This window comes from Oncorhynchus nerka, linkage group LG12 (genome assembly GCF_034236695.1).
Source record: "Oncorhynchus nerka isolate Pitt River linkage group LG12, Oner_Uvic_2.0, whole genome shotgun sequence".
Lineage (NCBI taxonomy): Eukaryota > Metazoa > Chordata > Actinopteri > Salmoniformes > Salmonidae > Oncorhynchus > Oncorhynchus nerka.
In genome coordinates this window covers 31,603,447-31,629,009 of record NC_088407.1, presented here as the reverse complement: position 1 = coordinate 31,629,009, position 25,563 = coordinate 31,603,447, and the positions used below count along the sequence as shown (strand labels likewise).

The window sequence follows — 25,563 nt, the reverse complement described above, 5'->3', positions numbered from 1 at the left end:
TTCACTTCCTATGCCCCACAACATTTTCTCTATCGCTTTTGAAAAGAGATATACGGTGGCCAGGTAAGTTAAAGCAACATGGAGTAAGGGTAGTTGAAACACCCCAAACAATTAGAAAATTAAAAGCACTGTTACACAAATAAATAGGAATAGAGGATTAGATTTAAGATTTGAAACAACGCTTTGAGCCCGTTTTGCCCAATACCTTAGTTCACACTGGCAGAGACGTGAACATCAGTTTGCCGGTCGTCAGCATCTTTTACAGGGAAATATATTTTGCGAGTGACACAAATGTGATCTGCTCAGCTCCGTAAAAATCAATAGCTTCAAACTTCCCATAGAGCCAATGGTCATGATTTATTACTATCATGCCTTAAAATGTTCGCTGAGGTTTTGAATTACGATTATGACTGTGGAGTTAAGGGAACAGGCCAGCTATTCCCACTGGCTTCGAGGCAGGTGTGAGAGCATCCTTACAGCACAGAGCATACACTGCATATGATGAGCAAGTGCTCATTTCAGAACCCGAAATGACCGGCTAAAAAAAAAGACAAATGTATTGAATAGGGAGTCATAACAGGCTACTTTACTAACACATCTGTAAAATAGGGAAATCACGTTCAGAGAACAATACGATGACGGAAATCAAGTCAGTCCCCCTAAAAAAAATAAAAAATAAGAGGGGTGTATTGGTTATGCTTTGACAGGCCCAAAGTAAAAATGTCCGACTAAACCATGTTCCAGTCCATTTATTTTGGGATGGGGGTCGGTCTCACCCCCTCCCTTTCCTCCAGTCCTCCTCACAGGACTAAATATCAGGTTTCCAAGGCTACACAGCATGGCAGCCAATCATAACCATTTTCTGCAGGTCTGTTTAAATGTCTTGCTGGCCATAAAGCTACAAAATCGGAAGCTTTAAAATCGAGACAGAGCAGAATAGTGCAGAATGGGGACGGCAACTGACCACTCCCGTTGTGACAAATGTTGTCGTCATTTTATGGTCTTCATAATTAATATAGCCTGCTTTATTCTAGATTTGTACACATTTAGGATGGATTAAAAAAAAAAAAGTCAACCATCCACAAGACATTTTTCTAAGCAAAAATTCCCTGTCAAGTGAAGAGAGGGCATCGGTATGATCCACAACAGCTGCAGGATGGCTATATTAAAACAGTAAAGCCGGCATTTAGCTGCCTCACAAGAAAAGAGGGAAGTGAGAAAGGGAATAAGGGGACCTTCAGAGCTACATATCCTTGGAAGGCGTGTGTGTGTGTACACACCCCTCTCCCTTTCTGCAGGGGGTAGCTGTGCCCTTACAAGACTACAAGACCATGGTGCTTGCCTACGGAGCTGTGAGGGGAACGGCACCTCACTACCTCCAGGCTCTGATCAGGCCCTACACCCAAACAAGGGCACTGCGTTCATCCACCTCTGGCCTGCTCGCCTCCCTACCACTGAGGAAGTACAGTTCCCGCTCAGCCCAGTCAAAACTGTTCGCTGCTCTGGCCCCCCAATGGTGGAACAAACTCCCTCACGACGCCAGGACAGCGGAGTCAATCACCACCTTCCGGAGACACCTGAAACCCCACCTCTTTAAGGAATACCTAGGATAGGATAAAGTAATCCTTCCCCCCTTAAAAGACCTAGATGCACTATTGTAAAGTGGCTGTTCCACTGGATGTCATAAGGTGAAAGCACCAATTTGTAAGTCGCTCTGGATAAGAGCGTCTGCTAAATGACTTAAATGTAAATGTAACAAGACCAGTATTAAAACAGTCAAACATGCTCGTCTATGCTAGGTTTGCCCTCAACTTCTTTAGCTTCGCCCATCAGAGGCCGAATGCTGATCAAAGGTACCAGAGAGGGGTAGGGTTAACCTCCCGTGATACAAAATAATAAGCCTGGTTGTTTACCTGACAACGGCATCATACATTTCAGCCAAGCTGAAGACTGGTTGTGGAGGTATTTTGTACTCAACAGAAGAGCATTGATGCCACACTGCTCCTGAAGAGTCTTGGGGTTCGAGTGCAACAATTCCACAAATGTAAAATGTAGCCTACCATTTTAGGTGTACCATCAGAACACCAGTAATTTACCCGTTAGGGGAGACAACACCAAGTTTTAGAATAAAAACATGTGAGGCAGTAGATTGCAAACCAGGATACAGCTTGAACTTGCTAAGGTAGGTTTCAGGCTAAGAGGAGTGCCCAATTGGTCAAATTGAAAGATAAGCTGCAAACAGGATCCAAGGCTGAAAGCATTTAAAGCCATTGCCTAGCCTGAAAACCATGACCTTGCCTAAAAACAGAACCCAATGTCACTGTTGGCAACACCACGTTTTGATGTCAGCGCACTCTCACGAGGGTAACCTAGTAACGAACCACCATACCAAAAACAATTTCAACTACCTAAAAATATGCATCCTAATTTATTGCGCCTACGGTTTTATACAAAACCCTTCGAGCTCAGGAAGTACTTAGGCTGGCAATTTGTTACCATGTGAAAACACGGAAATACCATACTACCGATGTTCCCTCTAAAGCTGCGTGTGTGCGTGGAGCGTCGCGCAGAAGAAATACGAGCCTGTGCGCGATCGTAGAAAGTTGAGTGAAGTTCAGTTCCCCCATTTAGGTAACACTATCGACGTGTAGCTCTACTGTGGGATTTGTGATCGAATCAACACAATATTAGCCACTTTCAATGTAATATACCGAAACAAAATAAACTATGCAAGCTTTAGTATGCAAAACTGAGAAATATATTTTCTTATGGGCAGAGTATTGGGAGTAGGATTCTATTGCATTGACAGGCATGACTCAGGCCAGTACTCTACACAGACTGGTGGACCATAACCAATCAGAGCTGCAGTAGGCCTGTATGCATTAGACCATTGCTATATACGGATCTGTGCCATTCACTTTGAACTGGACTGTGTTTTGGCTACAGCGGCCTCGAGTAGATGCACTTGCTTTGAGATCAAAGTGAGAGCTGCATGCAGCAACGTTTGCATATTTGTTCATATTCTTTGCTAGTCAGTGAGTTTTTAGCCCAGGGAAGAGGTTGCGTCTTACAAGAGCACAAGATGTGTGCACTTCTAGCAATCTTTGAAAAGCGAGTCAGGTAGACCTTTTATGCCTTAAAGGGGCAGTGTTTTATTTTGAGAAGGTCTTGAATAAGCTAAGTAGCCAATAAAGCGTAGCATAATTTGTCTGAATCTCTAATAATGTTATGTTAATAATGAATTTTATTTTGTAAAGTGGTTTCTTGCAAACATCGTCAGCCGCCTCGTCTGAAGGACCAGTGGATAAACAGGTTAATGTCAAACCCTGCATGTTTGTTTTAAGTCTCATGGAACGTAGGTGTTGAACACCACACATTGGCTGATACTGTAGGCTGAATGATAGCACAGCAATTATCATGTTAAAAATATTATGGGGATGTATTTCCTACTTCGTTTTTGATGTTAAAACTAAGCCAAATCAAGTAGACCCTCAGTGTTCACAGTAAACACACACCAGAATTAGAGGGAACATTGCATACTACCATCACCTCCTAGGGACTGGGGTAAGATCATGGCATGTGTCATATCAGGGTATTTAAACAAGGTTAAGTATCTTCCTGCTGTGGTTTTGGAACATTTTATTCTAGCCAAGCACATAATTTATCAAGAACGGGCAGAGGGGGGGGACTAGATTGAACCCTAATTTTACTCACCGCTTGTCAAAAGGGCTTCTTCAGAACATACACTACATGGCCAGAAGTATGATGTCACCTGCTCGTCAACATCTCATTCCAAAATCATGGGGATTAATATGGAGTTGATCCCCCCCTTTGCTGCTATAACAGTCTCCAATCTTCCATTCAGCCACAAGAGCATTAGTGAGGTCGGGCAATTTGACTGTGAGCCATGCCTATGTTCCAATTCATCCCAAAAGTGTTAGATGAGTTTGAGGTCAGGGCTCTGAGCAGGACAGTCAAGTTCTTCCACACCGTTCGACAAACCATTTCTGTATGGATCTCGCTTTGTGCAAGGGGGCATTGTCATACTTGTCATAGGATACCACCTTTCCAACAACAGTGCCACGTTGAAAGGTCACTGAGCTCTTCAGTACGGGCCGTTCTACTTATTGCATGGCTGTATGCTCGATTTGATACACCTATCAGCAACGGACGTGGCCGAAATAGCCAAACCCATTAAATTTGATGGCGTCCACATACTTTTAGCGTACATCTCAAGCGTACTAGTTTGATTTGTGTGTAATGTTATGGGGAAATAAACATAGTGGGGGAGGATTTCACCACACTGTCACACAGGCAGGCAGGCAGGCAGGCAGGCGGGCGCGCACACACCTCAGCTGTTCTCATGAGCACATCTTTAGATCTGTCATTTATGCCATGAAATCAGAAATACTGGGTGATAAATGTACTTTTGCTAACCACATCAAACTCTGTCAGGTGTTCCCAAGAATAAAGAGATCCGTTCCAAATTCCCCAAGAATTCCCTGCACGCATTGACAACATGCGTGCAGCACTTTGGAACGTCAAGTACAAGCAACACTTTGTATAATGGCACTTGCCTTGACCACCTCCCCTCTATTTGCCTAACAGAGTATAGATTTATGCTTGTTGAAATGGCTTCTTGTTTACGCGCATGTAAACGGACAGATTTTCCAGTTTATTGAAAGACTGATTTGCTCAATGACTCCGCAGTAAACCGATGGACAAGGTAGATTCATAACCAAATACATCATACTATGCAGAGCACTATACAGCCACTTCTATTTCACCCACTTGAATACTCACCACCATGTTCAAATGAAGCTCTCGAGCTCAGATATTGCTCAATTTAACAAATCAAACAGAACATAACATTGATGTCATGAATAAAGAAATAAACTTTACATTTAACAGCAACTGTCTATTTTTTTTTTAAATTTAAAACTCAAGTAGAAAGCAACTTACAATTCATGGTTTATGCATTTTTTTCTTGCAAGACCAAGAGGCTAGTTACTTTCTTATCAAAGCCACACTTGAGTCGTGATGATTTACAACATCCAATCCACTGAGTCAGGTTATAACATTTGCACCCGTAATCCAGCATTCAGAGACAGTATTCTCTCAGAAAAAGAGAAAGCTTTTCTCTTGAACTGATCTCAACCTCAATCCCTGGCTCTAGTCTAGCAGGCGGTTTTGTCTCTTTGCAACAAAGAGCAGACTCAAAAGCAGCCTTTGGTGGATTGCAGGGGGGGGGGGGGGTGTACAATCAACCATGTACGACAGACTGTAGCCTACCTGCACCAGTGAACAGGGACCAAGCATATGCAACACCAATGAAAACATCCTTATGGTGGCTGACTGGATCTATGGCTGTCTTGTGTTCAAGCATTTTAATGAATATCGTAATAGGCCGTTGTCATTCATTCAGTCCAAACTGTGAGAATACTAGTGACATTTTGGAATAGGAGTCAAAATTAGAGCCCTGTAGGCTTCTACTATAGGTATTGGTAACATGAAAGCACACAATTACCTGCTGTCAATGGAAATATTTGAACACTTATAGGTGATGTTGGTAAATGGACAATGACCATGTTGTGAATTGTGCTAACACCCTGGACAAAGTAATAAGCATGTGAGGTGTATCAGAAGGCTGTCTAGTCCAACTGCCCATGCAACAAGTTTCCACTGTGTGTGAAACCGGAAGACACTGGCAGGTCATATTTAACATACAAATGGCCACAGTCAAGTCAGTAATACCCAACAGACCAGAATATTTATATTATAAAAAGAGGTGAAAGCGCCAAAGTATAAGAACTTTAACAAAGAAAGTCCTACTCAAGACTTGATTTATATAGTAAAAGAGCCTACTGAGGTGCAACAGAACCCTATAAACACATTTCTTCTATAAAGACCCATTCTGTACTTTGCCTAATGCATATTTTTCTTGATGCAATGACTATTCTTCATAAACATACTGTTGAGAGGAGTTCGGGGTATTAGTGTTAAAGGAGAGTAAATACTTTCTAATTAAAAAACATTTTTTTGGGGGGGGGAACTACTGCATGATTTTACAACTGTTCCCAATAAACGATGAATGTTCCCCGGCAATCTGAGTCGCGTGTAATTACAATATGACAGGGTCTCTCCAAGACACCGACTTTGGCACGTTTCCCAGCACTTGTCATGCCGAAGAACACTCAAACACCAGCAGGAAAGGGGGGGGTTAAAAATCCCAAACCAACAAATACTATAATTGATCCCTTCCAGCCGTGCCAGACACTTAACCACTATGCGCTCCACTGTTTGAACAAACCTTCTGTTTACCATCGCCAAATATACTGGGTAGCGGTCACATTTTGCCTTTCTAGTTTAGGGTAACTTGGGGGAAACCGTCCGCCTTATGGGAAATGTATATTTTCTAAAAAAAAAGGCAAGATTGGTAAGATTTAGATATGTACATACTGGCTATCCTTAGGCAAACACATTTTGAAGGGGTGGGGTAATTCAATAAATAAATACAATTGTGTAACTTACAGATGATTTGGATTGCCCTGGGGGCATTTTGGCCAAATCGAGCATTAAGTAATTGTACTACTTTATTATTAAAAACTGGTCAAAAATAATTAAAAAGTGCTAACCAAGTGGATTATTTATGTTTAGGCTCCCCTAATGGTATATTGTGCGTGTGAGATACAGACACTGAACAAAAGTTTAAAGCAGCATGTCAGGTGTTGGTCCCATGAGCTAAAATAAAAAAGTTTTCCATATGAAAAAGAGCTTTTCACTCAAATTTTGTGCACACATTTCTGAACATCCCTGTTAGTTAGCATTTTGCCTTTGCCAAGAGCCACCTGACATGTGTGTCATAGAAATGATTCAACAGCATGATCACTACACAAGTGTACCTTGTGCTAGGGGCAAATGGCCACTAAAATGCCACATGTCTCAAGTTGAGGGAGCGTGCAATTGGCATGCTGACTGCAGGAATGTCCACCAGAGCCGTTGCCAGTGAATTGAATGTTCATTGCTCTACCATAAGCCACCAACATCATTTTAGAGAATTTGGCAGTACGTCAACCAGCCTCACAACCGCAGACCACATGTAACCACACCAGCCCAGGACCTCCACATCCGGCTTCCTTGCACAGCCATTGAAGAGTGTGACAACATTCCACAATCAACAGCCTGATCAACTCTATGTGAAGTAGATGTGTTGCACTGCATGAGACCGACGGTGGTCATGCCAGATACTGACTGGTTTTCTGATCCACACCCTTCCTTTTTTTTTTAAAAGGCATCTATGAACCACAGGTGCATATCTGTATTCCCAGTCATTTGAAATCCATAGATTATGGCCCAATTTATTTATTTAAATTGACCAATTTCCGAATATGAACTGTAACTCCATAAAATCTTTGACATTGTTGCCTTTATACACTGCTCAAAAAATAAAAGTAACACTTAAACACAATCACACTTCTGTGAAATCAAACTGTCCACTTAGGAAGCAACACTGATTGACAATAAATTTCACATGCTGTTGTGCAAATGGAATAGACAACAGGTGGAGATTATAGGCAATTAGCAAGACACCCCCAATAAAGGAGTGGTTCTACAGGTGGGGGACCACAGACTACTTCAGTTCCTATGCTTCCTGGCTGATGTTTTGATCACTTTTGAATGCTGGCGGTGCTTTCACTCTAGTGGTAGCATGAGACGGAGTCTACAACCCACACAAGTGGCTCAGGTAGTGCAGCTCATCCAGGATGGCACAACAATGCGAGCTGTGGCAAGAAGGTTTGCTGTCTGTCAGCGTAATGTCCAGAGCATGGAGGCGCTACCAGGAGACAGGCCAGTACATCAGGAAACGTGGAGGAGGCCGTAGGAGGGCAACAACCCAGCACCAGGACCGCTACCTCCGCCTTTGTGCAAGGAGGAGCACTGCCAGAGCCCTGCAAAATGACCTCCAGCAGGCCACAAATGTGCATGTGTCTGCTCAAACGGTCAGAAAAAGACTCCATGAGGGTGGTATGAGGGACAGATGTCCACAGGTGGGGGTTGTGCTTACAGCCCAACACCGTGCAGGACGTTTGGCATTTGCCAGAGAACACCAAGATTGGCAAATTCCCCACTGGAGCCCTGTGCTCTTCACAGATGAAAGCAGGTTCACACTGAGCACATGACTGTCACGTCTGAGTCTGGAGACGCCGTGGAGAACGTTCTGCTGCCTGCAACATCCTTCAGCATGACCGGTTTGGCGGTGGGTCAGTCTTGATGTGGGGGGGCCGCACAGCCATCCATGTGCTCGCCAGAGGTAGCCTGACTGCCAATAGGTACCGAGATGAGATCCTCAGACCCCTTGTGAGACCATATGCTGGTGCTTTTGGCCCTGGGTTCCTCCTAATGCAAGACAATGCTAGACTTCATGTGGCTGGAGTGTGTCAGTAGTTCCTGCAAGAGGAAGGCATTGATGCTATGGACTGGCCCGCCCGTTCCCCAGATTTGAATCCAATTGAGCACATCTGGGACATCATGTCTCGCTCCATCCACCAACACCACGTTGCACCAGACTGTCCAGGAGTTAGCGGATGCTTTAGTCCAGGTCTGGGAGGAGATCCCACAGGAGACCATCCGCTACCTCATCAGGAGCATGCCCAGGCGTTGTAGGGAGGTCATACAGGCACGTGGAGGCCACACACACTACTGAGCCTCATTCTGACTTGTTTTAAGGACATTACATCAAAGTTGGATCAGCCTGTAGTGTGGTTTTCCGCTTTAATTTTGAGTGTCACTCCAAATCCAGACCTCCATGGGTTGATACATTTGATTTCCATTGATAATTTGTGTGATTTTGTTGTCAGCACATTCAACTATGTAAAGAATAAAGTATTTAATAAGAATATTTAATTCAGATCTAGGATGTGTTATTTTAGTGTTCCCTTTATTTTTTTGAGCAGTGTATTTTTGTTCAATATATAAGTACCAGTCAAAACTTGACAGACCTACTCATTCAAGGGTTTCTTTATTTGTACTATTTCTACATTTTCTGTAGAATAGTGAAGACATCAAAACAATAAATAACACATATGGAATCATGTAGTAAGTGTTAAAGTGTTAAACAATGCAAAATATATTTTAGATTCTTCAAAGTATCCACCCGTTGCCTTAATGACAGCTTTACACACCCGTGACAGTCTCTCAACCAGCTTCATGAGGAATGCTTTTCCAGTAGTGTTGAAGGAGTTTCCACATATCCTGAGCATTCCATCACTCTCTTTGGTCAAACAGCCCTTACACAGCCTGGAAGTGTGAGGAGTCATTGTCCTGTTGAAAAACAAATGATAGTCCCACTAAGCACAAACCAGATGGGCTGGCGTGTCGCTGCAGAATGCTGTAATAGCATGCTGGTTAAGAGCACCTTGAATTTGAAATAAATCAGACAGTGTCATCAGCAAAGCCCCCCCTTACACCATCACACCTCCTCCATGCTTCATGGTGGGAACCACAAATGTGGAGATCATCCGTTCACCTACTCTGTATCTCACAAAGACACAGCGGCTAGAAATATGAATCTCAAATTTGGACTCCACCGGTCTAATGTCCATTGCTAGTGTTTCTTGGCCCAAGCAAGTCTCTTAGTAGTGGTTTATTTGCAGCAATTCAACCATGAAGGCCTGATTCACAGTCTCCTCTGAACAGTTGATGTTGAGATGTGCATGTTACTTGAACTGTGAAGCAATCTGAGGTGCAGTTTACAAATGAATTTATCCTCTGCAGCAGAGGTAACTCTGGGTCTTCCTTTCCTGTGGCGGTCCTCACGAGAGCCAGTTTCATCATAGTGCTTAATGGTTTTTGCAACTGCACTTGAAGAAACTTTCAAAGTTCCTTACATTTTCTGGATTAACTGACCTTCATGTCTGAAAGTAACGGACTGTCGTTTCTCTTTGCATAGTTGAGTTGTTCTTACCATAATATGGACTCTGCCTTTTACTAAATAGGGCTATCTTCTGTATACCACCTCTACCTTGTCACAACACAACTGATTGGCTCAAACGCATTGAGGAAAGAAATTCCACAAATTAGCAAGGCACACCTGTTAATTGAAACGCATTTCAAGTGACTACCTCATGAAGCTGGTTGAGAGAATACCAAAAGTGTGCAAAGCGGTCATCAAGTCAAAGGGGGGGCTATTTTTAAGAATCTTTAATATAAAACATTTGGACTTGTTTAACATTTTTTGGTTACTACATGATTCCATATGTGTTATTTCATAGTTGTGAGGTCTTCACTCTTATTCTGCAATGTAGAAAATAGTAAAAATAAAGAAAAACCCTGGAGTGAGTAGGTGTGTCCAAACGTTGGCCTGGTACTGTATATTTTTGTAAATGACCTGAATATTTGACCAATGTACCTCAAAATCGTTTTGTTGGAGTGATTTAAAAAAGTTAAAAGATACAATTTTTAGGGAAACTTTCCCAGGGAAAGTGTTGGGGGGGGGGGGGGGGATTGGCGACATAGTAGTTTCTGAGAATTACAGGAGGGGGGCGTTTAAACCCAAGTTACCCTCCATGGATAAGCTATTAAAAACAAAGCCACCTTAAGACACGTTATGGTTTGCAGAATACTCACATTCATTTGGGTTGCCCAATCATTCATAGCCTGCAGCAGGTGGGGCGGAATTTGCTCTAATAAAAAAAATCATATTGCTTTCATCTAGCCTCAGGTTGTTTTAAACTCTAAAATGAATCAATATGTTGGTGTTCAATTCTCCAATTGCGCATCCAATATATTACGTATGCGCTATAGGTGGGAATGTTCAAATGAATTAAGCAAGTTTTGGGGAGTAGAAATATCAATATTTTCAATTGACAAACTCTGCAAAATGATGGCTATAACAAAACAGCGTGGGGGTTTTTTCTACCAAGAAAGTTCGTGCACACAAATCAACCCATATAGGGTTTGCCCGGAGTTGTAAGTGTTTGCTTTACAATCAAGCAGTCTATTCTTCTATGACAATAAAACTTTCCAAAACAATCTAATAAAAATTAGGATAAATTATAATCCTACCTCTTTTTGGTCTTGGGAAGCTTTCATGCAGGTGAAAAACAACTTTTTCCACAAAGTGCTGAATGTTGCTGTGCTCTGGTCCTCGGACAAACACCATCCAGTCGTGCGTAAAGCCTTCCACCGTGGGTTTCTTTCTGACCTGGGCACGATGTCCAAGTTCTAGTTTCACCTGAACAGCACCCTGTAACATCCAAAATCATATCACATATTGTTGCCAAACGAAGGCTGGACTGGCACCAGGGCAAAACGACGGTCTCAATAGGCACACACGCAATGCGTGGAATAAATCAATTAAAACACTCACGTTGCAGAATAACACATTTCGATTTTATATAGGCCTACTCAAAATCCCATACACTCTATCCGGCATAGCATTTCAGCAAAGAAAGCATCGGGTCTATAGCCTGCCCTATATTGTTCATGAAGTAGCTTTGGCTACCGTGGTCTATACGCTACAAACTGCAAGTCATTTTGAACAACGCCGAAAAACTATTAAAAGTCTAATTTGCCAGGGTAGACTTTTTTCGTTATTTTACCATCCAAGCATCACTTTCGCACTAATGCTCCTATACACGATATATGCGGCATTCTATACGCGCTTCCCAGCTCAACTAGTTCTAACCGAGAGCAGCTATCTGTGTTTCTACTGTACTTCGATAGAAATATGGCTGGAAATCTTCTGCTCAGACGCGCCGGGCAATTCCGCCTTCTTCTAGCAAAGAAAACAATACCGTGCAACACACCCTTGCTAAGCATGGTCGCAAGCAGTGTACTCACCGATGTGGCCATTCTCGAGGCCGCTTTCTACCGCTATTTCATGGAGAATTTGTTTTAAATGAGAAGATAGAGAAGTGCATATGGCTGATGGCGGACATGGTCTCTCCTAATTGAACTCAACCCGGAGTTTCAAAGGCTGAGGAGCAAAATAAGACGCATGCGCTGTTTTGTGCACTGACAAGAGCCGCAGACGAGCAGGGGGAAAGCGAACCAATGAGACAGCGCACACGCGCAGACAACCAATGCATGGACTATAGTAAAATCCACCTCACAATTTACCCACATAGGCAAGTGGCTTTCAAACCATCGATGAGTACACATAGTGACCCAGCATGAACAGTCAAAACATACATTTACTCTCTTACAACAGCTTGGACTGGAGCACTTGATACTGTAACATAACATTATCCAATATATCAAACATAGCCTACACTCTGCTATTCGATATTTTTTTAATCCTCTATTAGCCTACAATTGGATGTCAATATACTTAAACAATATACTCAAACAATATACTCAAAAATATACTTTCCCCAAATGGTCATTGAATCCACATAAACCATCCATATTAAAACAAAGAACATACTATGAGGCCCAAAATAGATAACTATTCATATGTTTTTTTATTCCAACATCTCATGTTCCTTTAACATAGCCAGCCCATAATGACACCCAAGTATGCTTGATCTGGTAATGTGGTCCAGAGGCTCCATATGGCGGGTGTGACGCACTTGCGGAGCCTCGGTTGGCTTGCGGAGGCCAAATCAAACGCCGTACCACATCGCTGCGCCTCCCAACTTTTGTAACAACGTGGAGGGCTCCGTATAGCGGCATATAACTCCGTATTGACATGATTGGTTGACGGTTGGTTGGGGCGGTATGTCCTGTATAAACACGAACACACTTTATTGACAACTTCCTTCACAACAGCTCTGGTCTCTGTTTCCCAAAAGCACGTTCATCATTACATCTTTCATAGGAGCAGTCGTTAAATCTCCCAACCATCGTTACTAAAGTTTCTCTTGAAAACGCTCGTGTTCAACTCATAAACAGCTAAGTACGTCGTTAGAAGCTTTTTTGACCTTCCTCATTACTTTATACACAGCCGATCTCTGCTAAACACAAAATCAATATTTTTACCCGTCTTTTTTGGACAGCCCGTAACGAATGGAACAGGTGACAACAAATACAAATGTGCCAATTTGAATAGATTGGAAAGGGAGAACACTGATCCAAGAGCAGTGCTTCCTTTCTTTGGATCCTATCAGTATAGACACATGCCTCAAATACACACTTTTTTTTTTTAAACAAACATTCTCTCTGTGTGGTGTTTTTGGAAACTTTTGTTACATCTTCAGCCATTGTAAGAAATATGCATGTTAAAACACACATAAACCTAAATGCCAATTTATGCTTGCTCTGTCAGTGCGATCCCGGGAGCTAAAACACTGAGGGTATGACGCAATTGCTGTGCCTCCGAAGGCTCCGCAAATGCATCACACCCTCCAAAAATGCATCACACCCTCAATACGAAGCATCCAACTACAACATCGTCCAACCACATTATTGGATCAAGCATAAATTGGCTTTATCAATGCAGGGGCTCTGCATAGTTCCGCATTTATGTGATTGGTTGGATGTAGGAGTGGGTTAGCGGCTGCTCCACGAAGCATGAATGGACTGACTTCTGCAGAGGCGGCATAGCAGTAAATGCTGTACAGCCAATGCATATTCTGGAATGACCATAAATCAGCTTTAAACATCTTGATTTTGAACTATAGGCTAACTCCGAATACCAATTATGATCATGTCTACATACATCCAGTGTGACGTGAATGAGCATTGAGATATCAATGCAAGGGCTCAGTTTCCACTCTCCATCAGTGGGCTAAGTCTTTGTTCTTACGTTGTGTCAGTATCACAAGAAAGAGAACCTAACATTATGGATTTAACAAGTGTTGGATTCGACAACTAACCAACTGTTCATCATTCCCCATTGAAAAATGTAATTGTTTTTACAGTCACATTTGTCACCTTGATGTTGCTTCTACTTTAATCTCGGTTAGCCCAGAACTAAAGTCTCACGTAATTGGTCAGCTGCTCGATTAATGTTGAGTTCATAACCAAGTGGGTACTTACGGCTTCACAACCGGTAAATTCCCAACATCAACTTGGTTAGGAAAGCAGCATAAATATTGTGTCCATAGGTGTTAAGCCCAGACACTACAACCACTAACTAGCTAAATCTGGTGCAATTGCATGTTGTACATGGTCCCTGACAAATAGAGCCCCACAGTGGAGGTGTCATAATACCCCTAAAACCTAGCAGTCAAACAAGGAACTGGTTCCAATTGTTTTTCCACCTTTCATTTTTCCCATAGGGGATTTTAGATATACTTCAAATAAAGCCTGTTTTTATGTAGGCCTGCCCTGTCGTGACATTTCGATAACCGTGTAAATCTTTTTAGGACAAAGTGACTTTCATCAATACATTCACCTGTATTTACCCCCTCCCGAAATGATATTTAGCTGCTAATGTGGCTATCATAAAGAACTACAAATGCCATGATGATTTGGAAGAGACTGACGAATCGAGGCAAGAGTAAGAATCTCTGGATTAACTGTCTAATGTTCGCTACATTTAGTAACAAATAAATTGGCTACATTTCTTTAAACTGACCATTATTTTAATTGTCTTGTGCAAGTTTTAAATTGACACAATACTTGTTAGCAAAGGTGTTAGGGATTTGTAGGAGCTTGCAGGGATTTGTAATCAAAGGAGCTTGCAGGGATATGTAGTCTTGCATGATGTTTATTTTGATGCTCATTAGCGTTTTAGAGTCAGAGTAAATATAGCCAAATATATTGATAAATGTCACCTTGTCTGAGAGAGATTTACATGGTTATCAAAACATCACACCAGGGTAAGCCTACAAGAAACATAACCCTTATTTTAAGTGTTTTTCCTATGGGAAAAAATGAATGTTGGAAAAACGATTGGAACCCTTTCGCTGTTTGACCGCTAGGTTTTATGGGTATTATGACACCTCCACTGTGGGGCTCTATAAATGAATTAATAAATAAACACCCTTGAGCTTTGCACACCTGGATTGTACAATATTTGACAATTGTTATTTTTTAAATCCTTCAAGCTCTGCCAAGTTGATTGTTGATCATTGCTAGACAGCCATTTTCAAACCTTGCCATAGATTTTCAAGCCAATTTAAGTCAAAACTGTAACTTGGCCACTCAGGAACATTCAATGTCTTCTTGGTAAGCAACTCCAGTGTGATTTGGCCTTGTGATTTGTGGTCATTTCCTTAGTAGGTGATGTCAGAGGTCAGCATGGGGGAGCTCAGGATGATAGATGCGTTTCCACTAGTAATTACCAGTTGGAGGGGCGGTAAAGTGGATTTTTCCCAGTGGTATGTGGTAAATTACCCCTTCCCCCTTGGTTACGAATGTAGCGTATGGGTTGAATGTACCCTCCCCTTGCGAAATTTGAAAGATGCGCACCTGCGAAATCTTGATTTGTCCAAATAACCAGTGACAAAAAACCAATGCACCGGAACTATTCCTGCTCATTAGCTATCGGTGCCAATAGTTTCAAGGAAGATCTACTAATCTGACAGCTCATAATATCGGTAGAATGGAGGCAAGCACAAAAAGATGACCTATTGCAGAGGTGGTGATGCATGCAGTGCCAAACCAAAGCGCCATGACAGGATGGATTAGAATCGATTCCTCATCGGTCCGTTAAAACAGGAAGTCCAGAGAAATACCTAACCAAGCCAGCTTTGGCCATAGTCACTTACACAATAGACCAATCCAAATCACATCAAGTAAAATTAAATATTTGTATTGCACACAGACTGTTTCCTGAAGAAACACTATAGCCTTGATCACACCGATAGCATCATTGCGCAAAATAGTACACAGCATCATCTGGATATGTGTGCAACAAAAGTTCAACATTCACCTTCTGCTACCATTTCTGTCAAACCGTCAACGCATACAGTTTGACGCATATGTTCAATAAATCCAACGTATGCACCAAACAGAAAGTACTGCAACTGCCTCTGCCACACAATTCTGCAATGCAAACCCAGGGTTCCATTGGACATGAATGTACTTCTGGTGTACCAAAATGCAATGACGCTGTCGGTGTGATCGAGCAAGCAAGCAAACCTGGGATGACAGTGGCTATGATTCAATTTAATTTTGGTATTATATCGTGTCCTTGATATTTAATGTAACACTAGGACCAATTATCACTGGTTCCACCTGTTGAGCCTACATACTCATCAACACCATCATGTCTGTGAGGACTGATTTCGGCCATGCCACTCATCAAATCAAAGTTTATTGGTTGTGTACACAGTTTAGCAGATGGTATAGTGGGTGCAGAAAAATGTTCATGTTACTTGCTCCCAACAATGCAGTAAAATGTCAAACATGTACACAAATAATAATAATAATAATAATAATTTCAAAAAAAGAACACAAGAAATTCAGCACATTCACAGAGAAATTTCACTTGAGGTGTCAGAAACTCAAGGCAATCATCCTACGTTGTTCAAGGTCACAGCACAGTTAATTTAATAGAATAGAAACATTTCTTCACACTTGACCATTTCCTGGAAAACGATGTCCCAGTCATATCAACGATGTTATTTGAAAAACGATTTCCTTTTATTAATGGTATACAGCAATTTACAGCTAAAAGACAATCTCAGTTATGATCTTGCATGCTGAAATGAAGGAAACAACCATAAAAAAAACTTGCTAGTGAAATGTTGATCTAACATTACAGTAGGTTTCTTTTGGCAATTTGGTGTTTTCTAGGATGCACAAGACCTATGTCCAGTGATTCCTCCTCCTCCTCCTCCTCCTCATTATCAGTAGGCTATTACCAGATTAATGCAAGTTGAAATATATGTATGCAATAATAATCAATTCAAGAAAAATAGGATTCTTATTTATTAAAATATGACATCATTCTTTATTCAAATAAGTTTGAATGACACGTTATGGAATTATTCAATTGCGTTTTCCATACTTGTTTGACGCTTACTGCACACCGTACTCCCATGTGTTTTTGCCAGTTCTGGACCAGAGGTACAGTTTGAAGTGTATTGCAATTACAGTTATTGGTTGATCATTTTTAGTTAGAGAGTGTAGGTCTGTATTACGGTCTGTAATGTAAAGGTGTAGACGTTTAAAAAAAGTGCATGTTTTATGTGGAATAAGATTTCGCGCGCTGCAATCTAACGTTATTGGCTATTCAGTGCAGTGGCCAGTTTAGGAGCCTACGTTAGCTCACCAAATTCATTAAACTTTGCAAGCTAGCCAGGTATAATTTCAACAGACGTTCTGTTAGTTTGTATCTAACTTACTGCCAACTGTAACTGTGTGTGTTATTTGCAAGTTATCAAGCCCTCAAAATGATTAACCTAACTGAAAGTGACTTAGATGTACAGTAAAGTTAGCTGTAGCTTGATATCTAGCTTGCTACTGAACCAGTATATTTGCGTTAGACACCTCTAACGCCCAGAAGACTCAGACTCCCATTCACTTGCTCTGCAAGCGTTATAATGTAAAAATACGTTAATTAATCACCAAATATGCAGTTTCGCTGAACAACTATCTTCATTTACTCTCGTTTCGGCCGGTATGTACTAACAAAAATGTCTACATTTTAAAAGCAACAGAAAAAGAAAAGGCTATTCGGCACTTCCAAATGTGTGTTGAGCTGTTGTGGGCTTCCGACCTGTTCGTGATGAATTGGAGTTTGAATTGGAGCTTTCTGGGCGTTAGAGACGTCTCTAATGCACAGATGCTGTTTTAGCTAGCTACAGTGCATTTGTTTAACATTTGCAAGCGTCAGGGAACTTGGCGCTTGCAACTCAGTTCCAGGAAACTCATCATGATGGTATCGATATGTCTTCTGTCTCTACTATTAGTAACCCCAGGTACACCAGCAGCTAGACAGCCAGGCTGTTGGTAGAGTTTATGGTAGTCCTACCAAATGTATCCCATTGCATTAACAATGTAAACATAATGTGCTATCTATTTTGCCTGCCTGCCTTAACCAGTAACTACATCGTTTTGGAGGGCAAGCAACAAGCCATAGTCAATTCTGCTATCCACAAGCATTAGGACTGTCACTTTCAAAGGCACAGGAATGAGCATTTCAAACAATGTCACATTGTTACACTAACAATGCCGAGCCAGCAGTACAGGCCTGTTTACATTGTTAGTGAACAAGTTAAAGGCAGTCTAGAAAACCCTGAATAGTTTAATTTACATGTTTCACTGACTATTGTCCCTCTTTGAGTTTGGAAAATGTGCCATGCAGCACAGTGAAATAACATCTATTTTTTTTAAAGACTATATCTGGGTGTCAAACCTCAGCATAGTCGGACTAGAGCAAGTTGAATATGTTTGAACATAGTCATGTAAAACCATAAACGATTTTATGCCATCTTGCTTATGCCTAATTCAACAACAGCAACTTTGTTTTTACACTCTCAAAGAATATAATTGTTAGTTTATTCCCTCTATTGTCTTTTATACACATTTAATAACACTGCACAACAATTTTGGCCACATTTCAATCCCTTCACAACTCAATGTCATTTTATGGAACCAAGCACCTTGTCCACAGCCAGCATTGACAGGTGGATTTGATCCTTTAATCCTAGTCAGTCACGTCACAAAGGCCTACGATAAGTTTCAACCATAAACACCAACTTGTAGAAGACAGTTGTCAGAAGTCTAATTTTAGCATTGAATATGAGAGCCTTACCTCGCTATACGTTTGGGCTGCAGTAGTGTGGCTGTTTCTGTGGATGCTGTATTAAGGTCGTTGAGAGTGAATGTTATAGCTGCGTCAGGGGCTGTGAATGGGCTGTTGCACACTGTTGGCCTGTCACTTATCAGCTCTATAATAGAGGGGGAACGGGTGGGGCTGGAGTGCGGTGGGGGGGGGCTACATTGTCTCCCATATTCCCCCTCTGTTCAGAGTCTCACACACAGCACATACAGATCTCCCTGGCTATCAGCCAGCCAGGCAGCCAGGGCCCTGACAATAACCATCTGGTAGTCAGTCCACTTCTCTCTTTCTCTGCCTCATTGTCATTCTTTAATGGAACAACAACCTGAGATGGTCCAAGTTTCAATGTATTCAATGTAGCGACTAGCAAACTGCTCGGGGGCCAGTCATCTGTCTGTATTCGGGAAGGTGTCTCGTGAATAATGCAATCAATTCATGCAAAATTATGTCAGTGGCCAATGCCACCTGTCAGAGCTTTAGTTCACACTGCGGGGGTCGTCTTTCAAAGGGATGCAGGTACCTGCTTGGGGGCTGTTCTTCAATGTAGGTACACAGTGCATTAGGCTAGTTGTAGCCTATATAACACAGCAGATGGCTGGAGTTTGGGGAATCACTCTGTCTTAGGGCAGTTCAGCTCGTTTCGTAGGTTGTCATGTCAGTCCGCTGGGAGCTAGGACTAAAAATGTAACGTAAAATGTTTCTTTGAAACATGGCCAGAAAGTTTGATTTTCCAGGTATCCTCTTCAATAACCTTAGTTTTGTTGTGTGCTTTTGTTTTCAACAAGGAGAGCTCCGTTCTATTTAAGTAAATATTCCAGTTTCTGTGCTCTCAATCCTAAGAGTAATCTTTCGGTTTTTCTCCCTCACTCGCAGGCATGACCAGAGAAGATGAGTGAGAATTTGAAAAAGAGGTTTGACTTTCCCAGCCCGCTCATACAGGCCCAGGTAAAGTGCTGACTGAGAGATTGTCTCTGGATTGGGGATGCAATGGGGGGTCATACTGTTCAGGTTATTGTGAGCCAGGATCCAACTCTGTAGTAAGCCTGTTGTCTATGTCTGCAGACGGTGAGGAGTCTGGTTGCGGCTGTGCTGAAAGAGAAGGGCCAGAATGAGAGGATCGGCCAGTCCTCCACCCAGGTAGGTGTCTGGCTTTCAAATTTGTGTCTGAGTATCATGTTTGAGTGTGAAGCTGTGCCTCAGGCTGTGACATTTGTTTCTGACTGACCCACTGTGTTTTTGATTGATGCAATTTGTTTATGACCACATCATGTGTCTCTGACTGTGTTTGACTCCCGGCTGTGGAGGCCCTGTAGGAGCAGTCCTATAGTGGCTGTGCCTCTGCCTCTCCTGTGTCTTTGACTGTGTCTGACTGTGTTGCAGGGCCCAGCTATGGAGGCCCTGTGGGAGCAGTGCTGCAGTGACTGTGCTGCTGTGCGCTCAGCCTGCTGTGACGCCGTGGTGCTCCTGGTAGAGCAGGCCCACGCCGACCTGCACTACATACTCAACAGCGTCCTCAACCTCCTGCCCTCCGCCAGGTATTACACACACACGCTTGTCCACACACACACCAGGGTTTCTGTTAAAATTTTTTAGTGCCGGACATTTGACCGGAAACATTTTTATTTTTTATTTTACTGGACATCTGAGAAATTTACCGGACCCATATGCATTGGGCACGTGATCTGATTAGGGCGTCCACCCACGGTGCTCAGAATGACAGAAATCACATTTAGAGGATGGTTAACAGAACATGCAAGTCGAGGATGCAATGATGTGTGGTCCTTCTTGAATTCTGATGTGCTCTTTGAAGATGTTAGAAGAACTGTCCACATTTACTTTTCCTCAGCCAGCAAGACGAGTAACGAACAGCAAAATCACTAGCCTGTCAGTCTACTATTCCCCATTGTAGAAAGTTGACCTATTTTATAGTCAGCTTGTCGTAAAAAAAAAAATTAAAGCAATGAGTTTGATGCAATAGATCATAATGTGTAGCTTAAAATGTTGAGCAGCTATTATTTCATCACATTATAACCGCAGCAATGCGCACAAGGCAGTAGGCTGCGCTCAAATGTTTGTTCCATAATGCATTTTACGGGAAAAACTGTTGTCAAAGAGCACTGCACATGCGAGCGGTTTCATGTGACAGAGATGGAAATATCCATTAGAAAGAGGGGAGATCTAATAGGATTGTGCCTTTTGGCTACTGGACAACGAAAGAAAGTTTATATAAAATAATTGCCTCCACGGATATTTTGGCAAGGTAAGACATGCCTCATAATATGTAGTATAACGTTCAGGTTTCAAACAATTAAGCATATGTTTTCAAAATGCATACGGCCTCTCGCTCATTGCAAAGTGGTGTGTGATGCGCTGATGAAGCCTGCCGTCCGTTGCCTGTGGATGCAGTTCGAGAGCCTGTGGCAGCAGCAGATTTCCCACGGAAAGTATCTGTATGCTGTACGCGTGTGATAAATAAGATGCATAACGAATATCCTGTACACGTGCCAATTTAATTCCACATTTCTGCAAATGAACCTATAGACAGCCTAGCATGACCAGTCAAATGTATTTACATTGACTGGTATTTCCATCAATGAATAGGCTAAAAAGCATCATTTTGCAATGGGATTTTTTTCTTATTCTCCCAGGCAACTGGCCAGAGCCAGTTTTATTTCTCTTTTTCAAAATGTTTATAGGCCAAAAGCCGGCGATTACCGGCTAACGGAAACCCTGGCGCGCGCACACACAATTCAGAAAATATGTCTCGGTGTGTATTACAGCCTTTTATTACACCTGCTCAGAGAGTTCAGACAGACTTGATTAGAGTCAGACTCATAAAAATGGTCTTCTACCGTTGTTCTTCTTCTACGACAGCCTCCCCGCGCTCTGTTGAGGTCTTAACAGAGCTTAGCCATACTGTCAGACATGAGCCCCTCCCCTATCTCTCTGTGGTTGAACACTTATCAGGACATCCTGTTACACGGTATTGTCACACCAAACTGTAGAGCAGTTGATCGTGCTATATTAAAAGTCATGGAACTCATTTCGATAGTAGTTCTGTAGCATTGAAAATACACTGCACTCCATGTATAGGCCTAGAGATCATATCTGTGCAGAATGATAACCATGGCCACTATCATTCACTGTATGACATTGAGTATGTTATTTTTTAAATTCCCTTTTTTTGTTGTTGTTGTTGTTAACCAAATTCATTCAGGTCTGTTACAATGGTAAACACATTGAATGATGGTGGTGTATTGGAATCTGAACGCTCTGCCCTGTTGGCATTGACTTGTTCATAACACCTTGGGCCCTAATTTCACTGAGGAGGGGACACGCTGTCTTTGCCACTCGCCAGGCTGCTGCTACTGCTGACTTTGAGCTATTGATCGTGCTGAGCTAATGGCCAGCGCAGCAGGAAATGGAACGCCAAACAGTTTGTGACCTTTCCCATCTCTGATATTATCGCATGCGCCGTCTAATATCATTGTACAAGTGTACAGTGTACTTCTCTTACTGCAGAGGTCACCAACCGGTTGATCCCGATCAACTAGTCAATCTTCAAGGCATTCATAGTCTATCGCCAAACATTTCTGTAGAAAAGCCAATGATAAAGCCTTGAGCTCCAGTCTTTTTTTTATTAGTCTTTCACTGTTAGGTAGGTGCACTTGATTCAGAAGCCCTACGCTGGATAGGCAAAGTGTTCCCATTTTGAACTATTTTATTTGTCTGAAGAAACAAACTCTGCCTACCCGGCGGACCAGGAGAGATAAATCAAGTGCTCCTACTGCGCTGGCCAATCGGATAGCTTAAATCTCTGACTACAGCTTCCACAACCCCACAGCAAAGTTTGTCCAGTATGAAGGAAGTTAGAGGAAGTTTTGTGAGCCAATGCTAACTAGTGTTGGCGCAATGGCTGGAAGTATCTACTTCCAGTCATTGCACTAATGATAGTTAGCATTTGCTCACGAAACTACCTCTAACTTCCTTCATATTGGACACAGACATAAAAATGGTATCCACAAGTTCATCTGACTCTGGGGATGTATATACAGGGCGTCATTGTCAAAATCCCAAAGTATCCCTGTAATGTCCTCTGCACAGTATAGTCCTAAGCTATCTGGGTTTTCTGTAAACTGCTAGTTATACTCCTGGCCTTATTGATTTTTTTCTGCTTCTTATGAACAGGAATGTGCAGGGGTTGATAAAAGTGATAGGAAGGCTTCTCCAGGTGCAAGCGGACCAGCGAGACAAAGGAACGCCCTTCACTTGTCCCTACTCCATCAGGTTAGTCCACTTCACTTGTCCTCACTCCATCAGGTTAGTCCACTTCACTTGTCCTCGCTCCATCAGGTTATTCCACTTCACTTGTCCTCGCTCCATCAGGTTATTCCACTTCACTTGTCCTCGCTCCATCAGGTTATTCCACTTCACTTGTCCTTGCTCCATCAGGTTATTCCACTTCACTTGTCCTCGCTCCATCAGGTTATTCCACTTCACTTGTCCCCACTCCATCAGGTTATTCCACTTCACTTGTCCTCGCTCCATCAGGTTATTCCACTTCACTTGTTCTCGCTCCATCAGGTTATTCCACTTCACTTGTCCTCGCTCCATCAGGTTATTCCACTTCACTTGTCCTCGCTCCATCAGGTTGTTCCACTTCACTTGTCCTCGCTCCATCAGGTTGTTCCACTTCACTTGTCCTCGCCCCATCAGGTTGTTCCACTTCACTTGTCCTCCCTCCATCAGGTTGTTCCACTTCACTTGTCCTCGCTCCATCAGGTTATTCCACTTCACTTGTCCTCGCTCCATCAGGTTATTCCACTTCACTTGTCCTCGCTCCATCAGGTTATTCCACTTCACTTGTCCTCGCTCCATCAGGTTATTCCACTTCACTTGTCCTCGCTCCATCAGGTTATTCCACTTCACTTGTCCCCACTCCATCAGGTTATTCCACTTCACTTGTCCCCACTCCATCAGGTTAGTCCACCTCATTTGTCCCCACTCCATCAGGTTAGTCCACCTCATTTGTCCCCACTCCATCAGGTTAGTCCACCTCATTTGTCCCCACTCCATCAGGTTAATCCACTTTTTCTTTTTCTTTCCTGTGGTATGACTTTGCGGGCCAAATAGGACCATACACACCGCTCTATTTCTCAACTTTACTGTGACCACATGAGGAAAGATGTCTTGGCTACTTTTGATTCATAACATCAAGTTAGGTTCTGAGTGTGAGACTATTGATTGGAGTGGAGTGCGGGTCTTTGAGTCCACATCACTTATCACTACTCCTTCAGGTAATTCCATGCTTGCCATGGCGTATAGTGGTAGCCTTGGTAGTTTACTCCTGCAAATGTATCCTTAGTTATTTGTAAGTGTTTTCTATGTGCATTGTTTTATCAACATTTAGCTGATCAAGTATTGAACACAGAACTAAAAATGTTACCAACAACGTTAAATTAGTTAACATACTTTTGGTCATGTAGTGTATGTGGACGGACACCTGCTCATCGAACGGCTAATTTCAAAATCATGGGCACCCCTTGCTGCTATAATATCCTCCACTCTTCTGGAAAGGCTTTCCACCAGATGTTGGAACATTGTTGCGGGGACTTGCTTCCATTCAGCCACAAGAGCATTACTGATGTAGGGCGATTAGGCCTGGCTCGCAGTTGGTGTTCCAATTAATCTCAAAGGTGTTCGATGAGGTTCCACACCAATCTCGACAAACCATTTCTGTATGGACCTCGCTTTATCCTCAGGGACATTGTCATGCTGAAACAGGAAAGTGCCTTTTCCAAACTGTTGCCACAAAGTTGCAAGCACAGAATCGTCTAGAATGTTATTGTATGCTGTAGCATTGAGATTTCCCTTCACTGAAACTAAGGGGCCTAGCCCGAACCACGAAAAACAGCCCCAGACCATTATTCCTCCTCCACCAAATCTTACAGTTGGCACTATGAATTGGGGCAGGTAACGTTCTCCTGGGATCCACCTAACCCAGAGAACGCTTTTCCACTGCTCCAGAGTCCAACGGCAACGAGCTTTACACCACTCCAGCCGACACTTGGCATTGCGCATAGTGATCTTAGGCTTGTGTGAAGCTGGTCGGCCATGAAAGTCCATGTCATGAAGCTCCTGGCGAACAGTTCTGGTGCTGATGTTGCTTCCAGAGGCAGTTAGAACTCGGTAGTGAGTGTTACAACTGAGGACAGACTTTCTTTTCACGCTTCAGCACTTGGCGGTCCCGTTCTTTGAGCTTGTGTGGCCTACCACTTCGTGGCTGAGCCATTGTTGCACCTAGATGTTTGCACTTCACAAATAACAACACTTCCAGTTGACCGGGGTGGCACTAGCAGGGCAGAAATTTGATGAACTAACTTGCTGGAAAGGTGGCATCCTATGACGGTGCCACGTTGGAAGTCAGTGAGGCCATTCCATTCTTCAGTTAGGCTATTTTACTGCCAATGTTTGTCTATGAAGATGCATGGCTGTGTGCTCATTTTATACACTTGTCAGCAAAGGGTGTGGCTGAAATGGATGAATCCACACATACTTTTGTATATACAGTGGGGCAAAAAAGTATTTAGTCAGCACCAATTGTGCAAGTTCTCCCACTTAAGATGAGAGGCCTGTAATTTTCATCATAGGTACACTTCAAATATGACAGACATGAGGGGAAAAAAATCCAGAAAATCACATTGTATGATTTTTTATGAATTTATTTGCAAATTATGGTGGAAAACAAGTATTTGGTCAATAACAAAAGTTTATCTCAGTACTTTGTTATATACCCTTTGTTGGCAATGACAGAGGTCAAACGTTTTCTGCAAGTGGAGTGTGACTGTTTGAGGTTGTGGACAGGTAGGTGTCTTATACTGATAACA

General features: G+C 42.5%; 2 protein-coding genes across 3 annotated transcripts in view; one reads left to right on the top strand and one right to left on the bottom strand.

Moving 5' to 3' along the window:
- The window catches only part of mllt3 (MLLT3 super elongation complex subunit), a 44,225-nt gene extending 32,243 nt beyond the window's left edge, over positions 1-11,982 (bottom strand). Inside the window, exons 1-2 of the mRNA XM_029674590.2 lie at positions 11,842-11,982; positions 11,065-11,245 (exon numbers count right to left, since the gene is read on the bottom strand). Of these exons, the coding sequence (XP_029530450.1) occupies positions 11,065-11,245; positions 11,842-11,853 (193 nt within the window). The 5' untranslated portion in view covers positions 11,854-11,982. The remainder of the gene's footprint in view (positions 1-11,064; positions 11,246-11,841) is intronic.
- Positions 11,983-16,899: 4,917 nt separating this feature from the next.
- The window catches only part of focad (focadhesin), a 70,173-nt gene continuing 61,509 nt past the window's right edge, over positions 16,900-25,563 (top strand). For both annotated transcript variants that reach the window (XM_029674576.2, XM_029674575.2), the window contains exons 1-5: positions 16,900-16,959; positions 19,550-19,621; positions 19,739-19,813; positions 20,057-20,211; positions 22,865-22,963. In XM_029674576.2, coding sequence (XP_029530436.2) covers positions 19,565-19,621; positions 19,739-19,813; positions 20,057-20,211; positions 22,865-22,963 — 386 coding nt within the window. In that variant the 5' untranslated portion in view covers positions 16,900-16,959; positions 19,550-19,564. The remainder of the gene's footprint in view (positions 16,960-19,549; positions 19,622-19,738; positions 19,814-20,056; positions 20,212-22,864; positions 22,964-25,563) is intronic.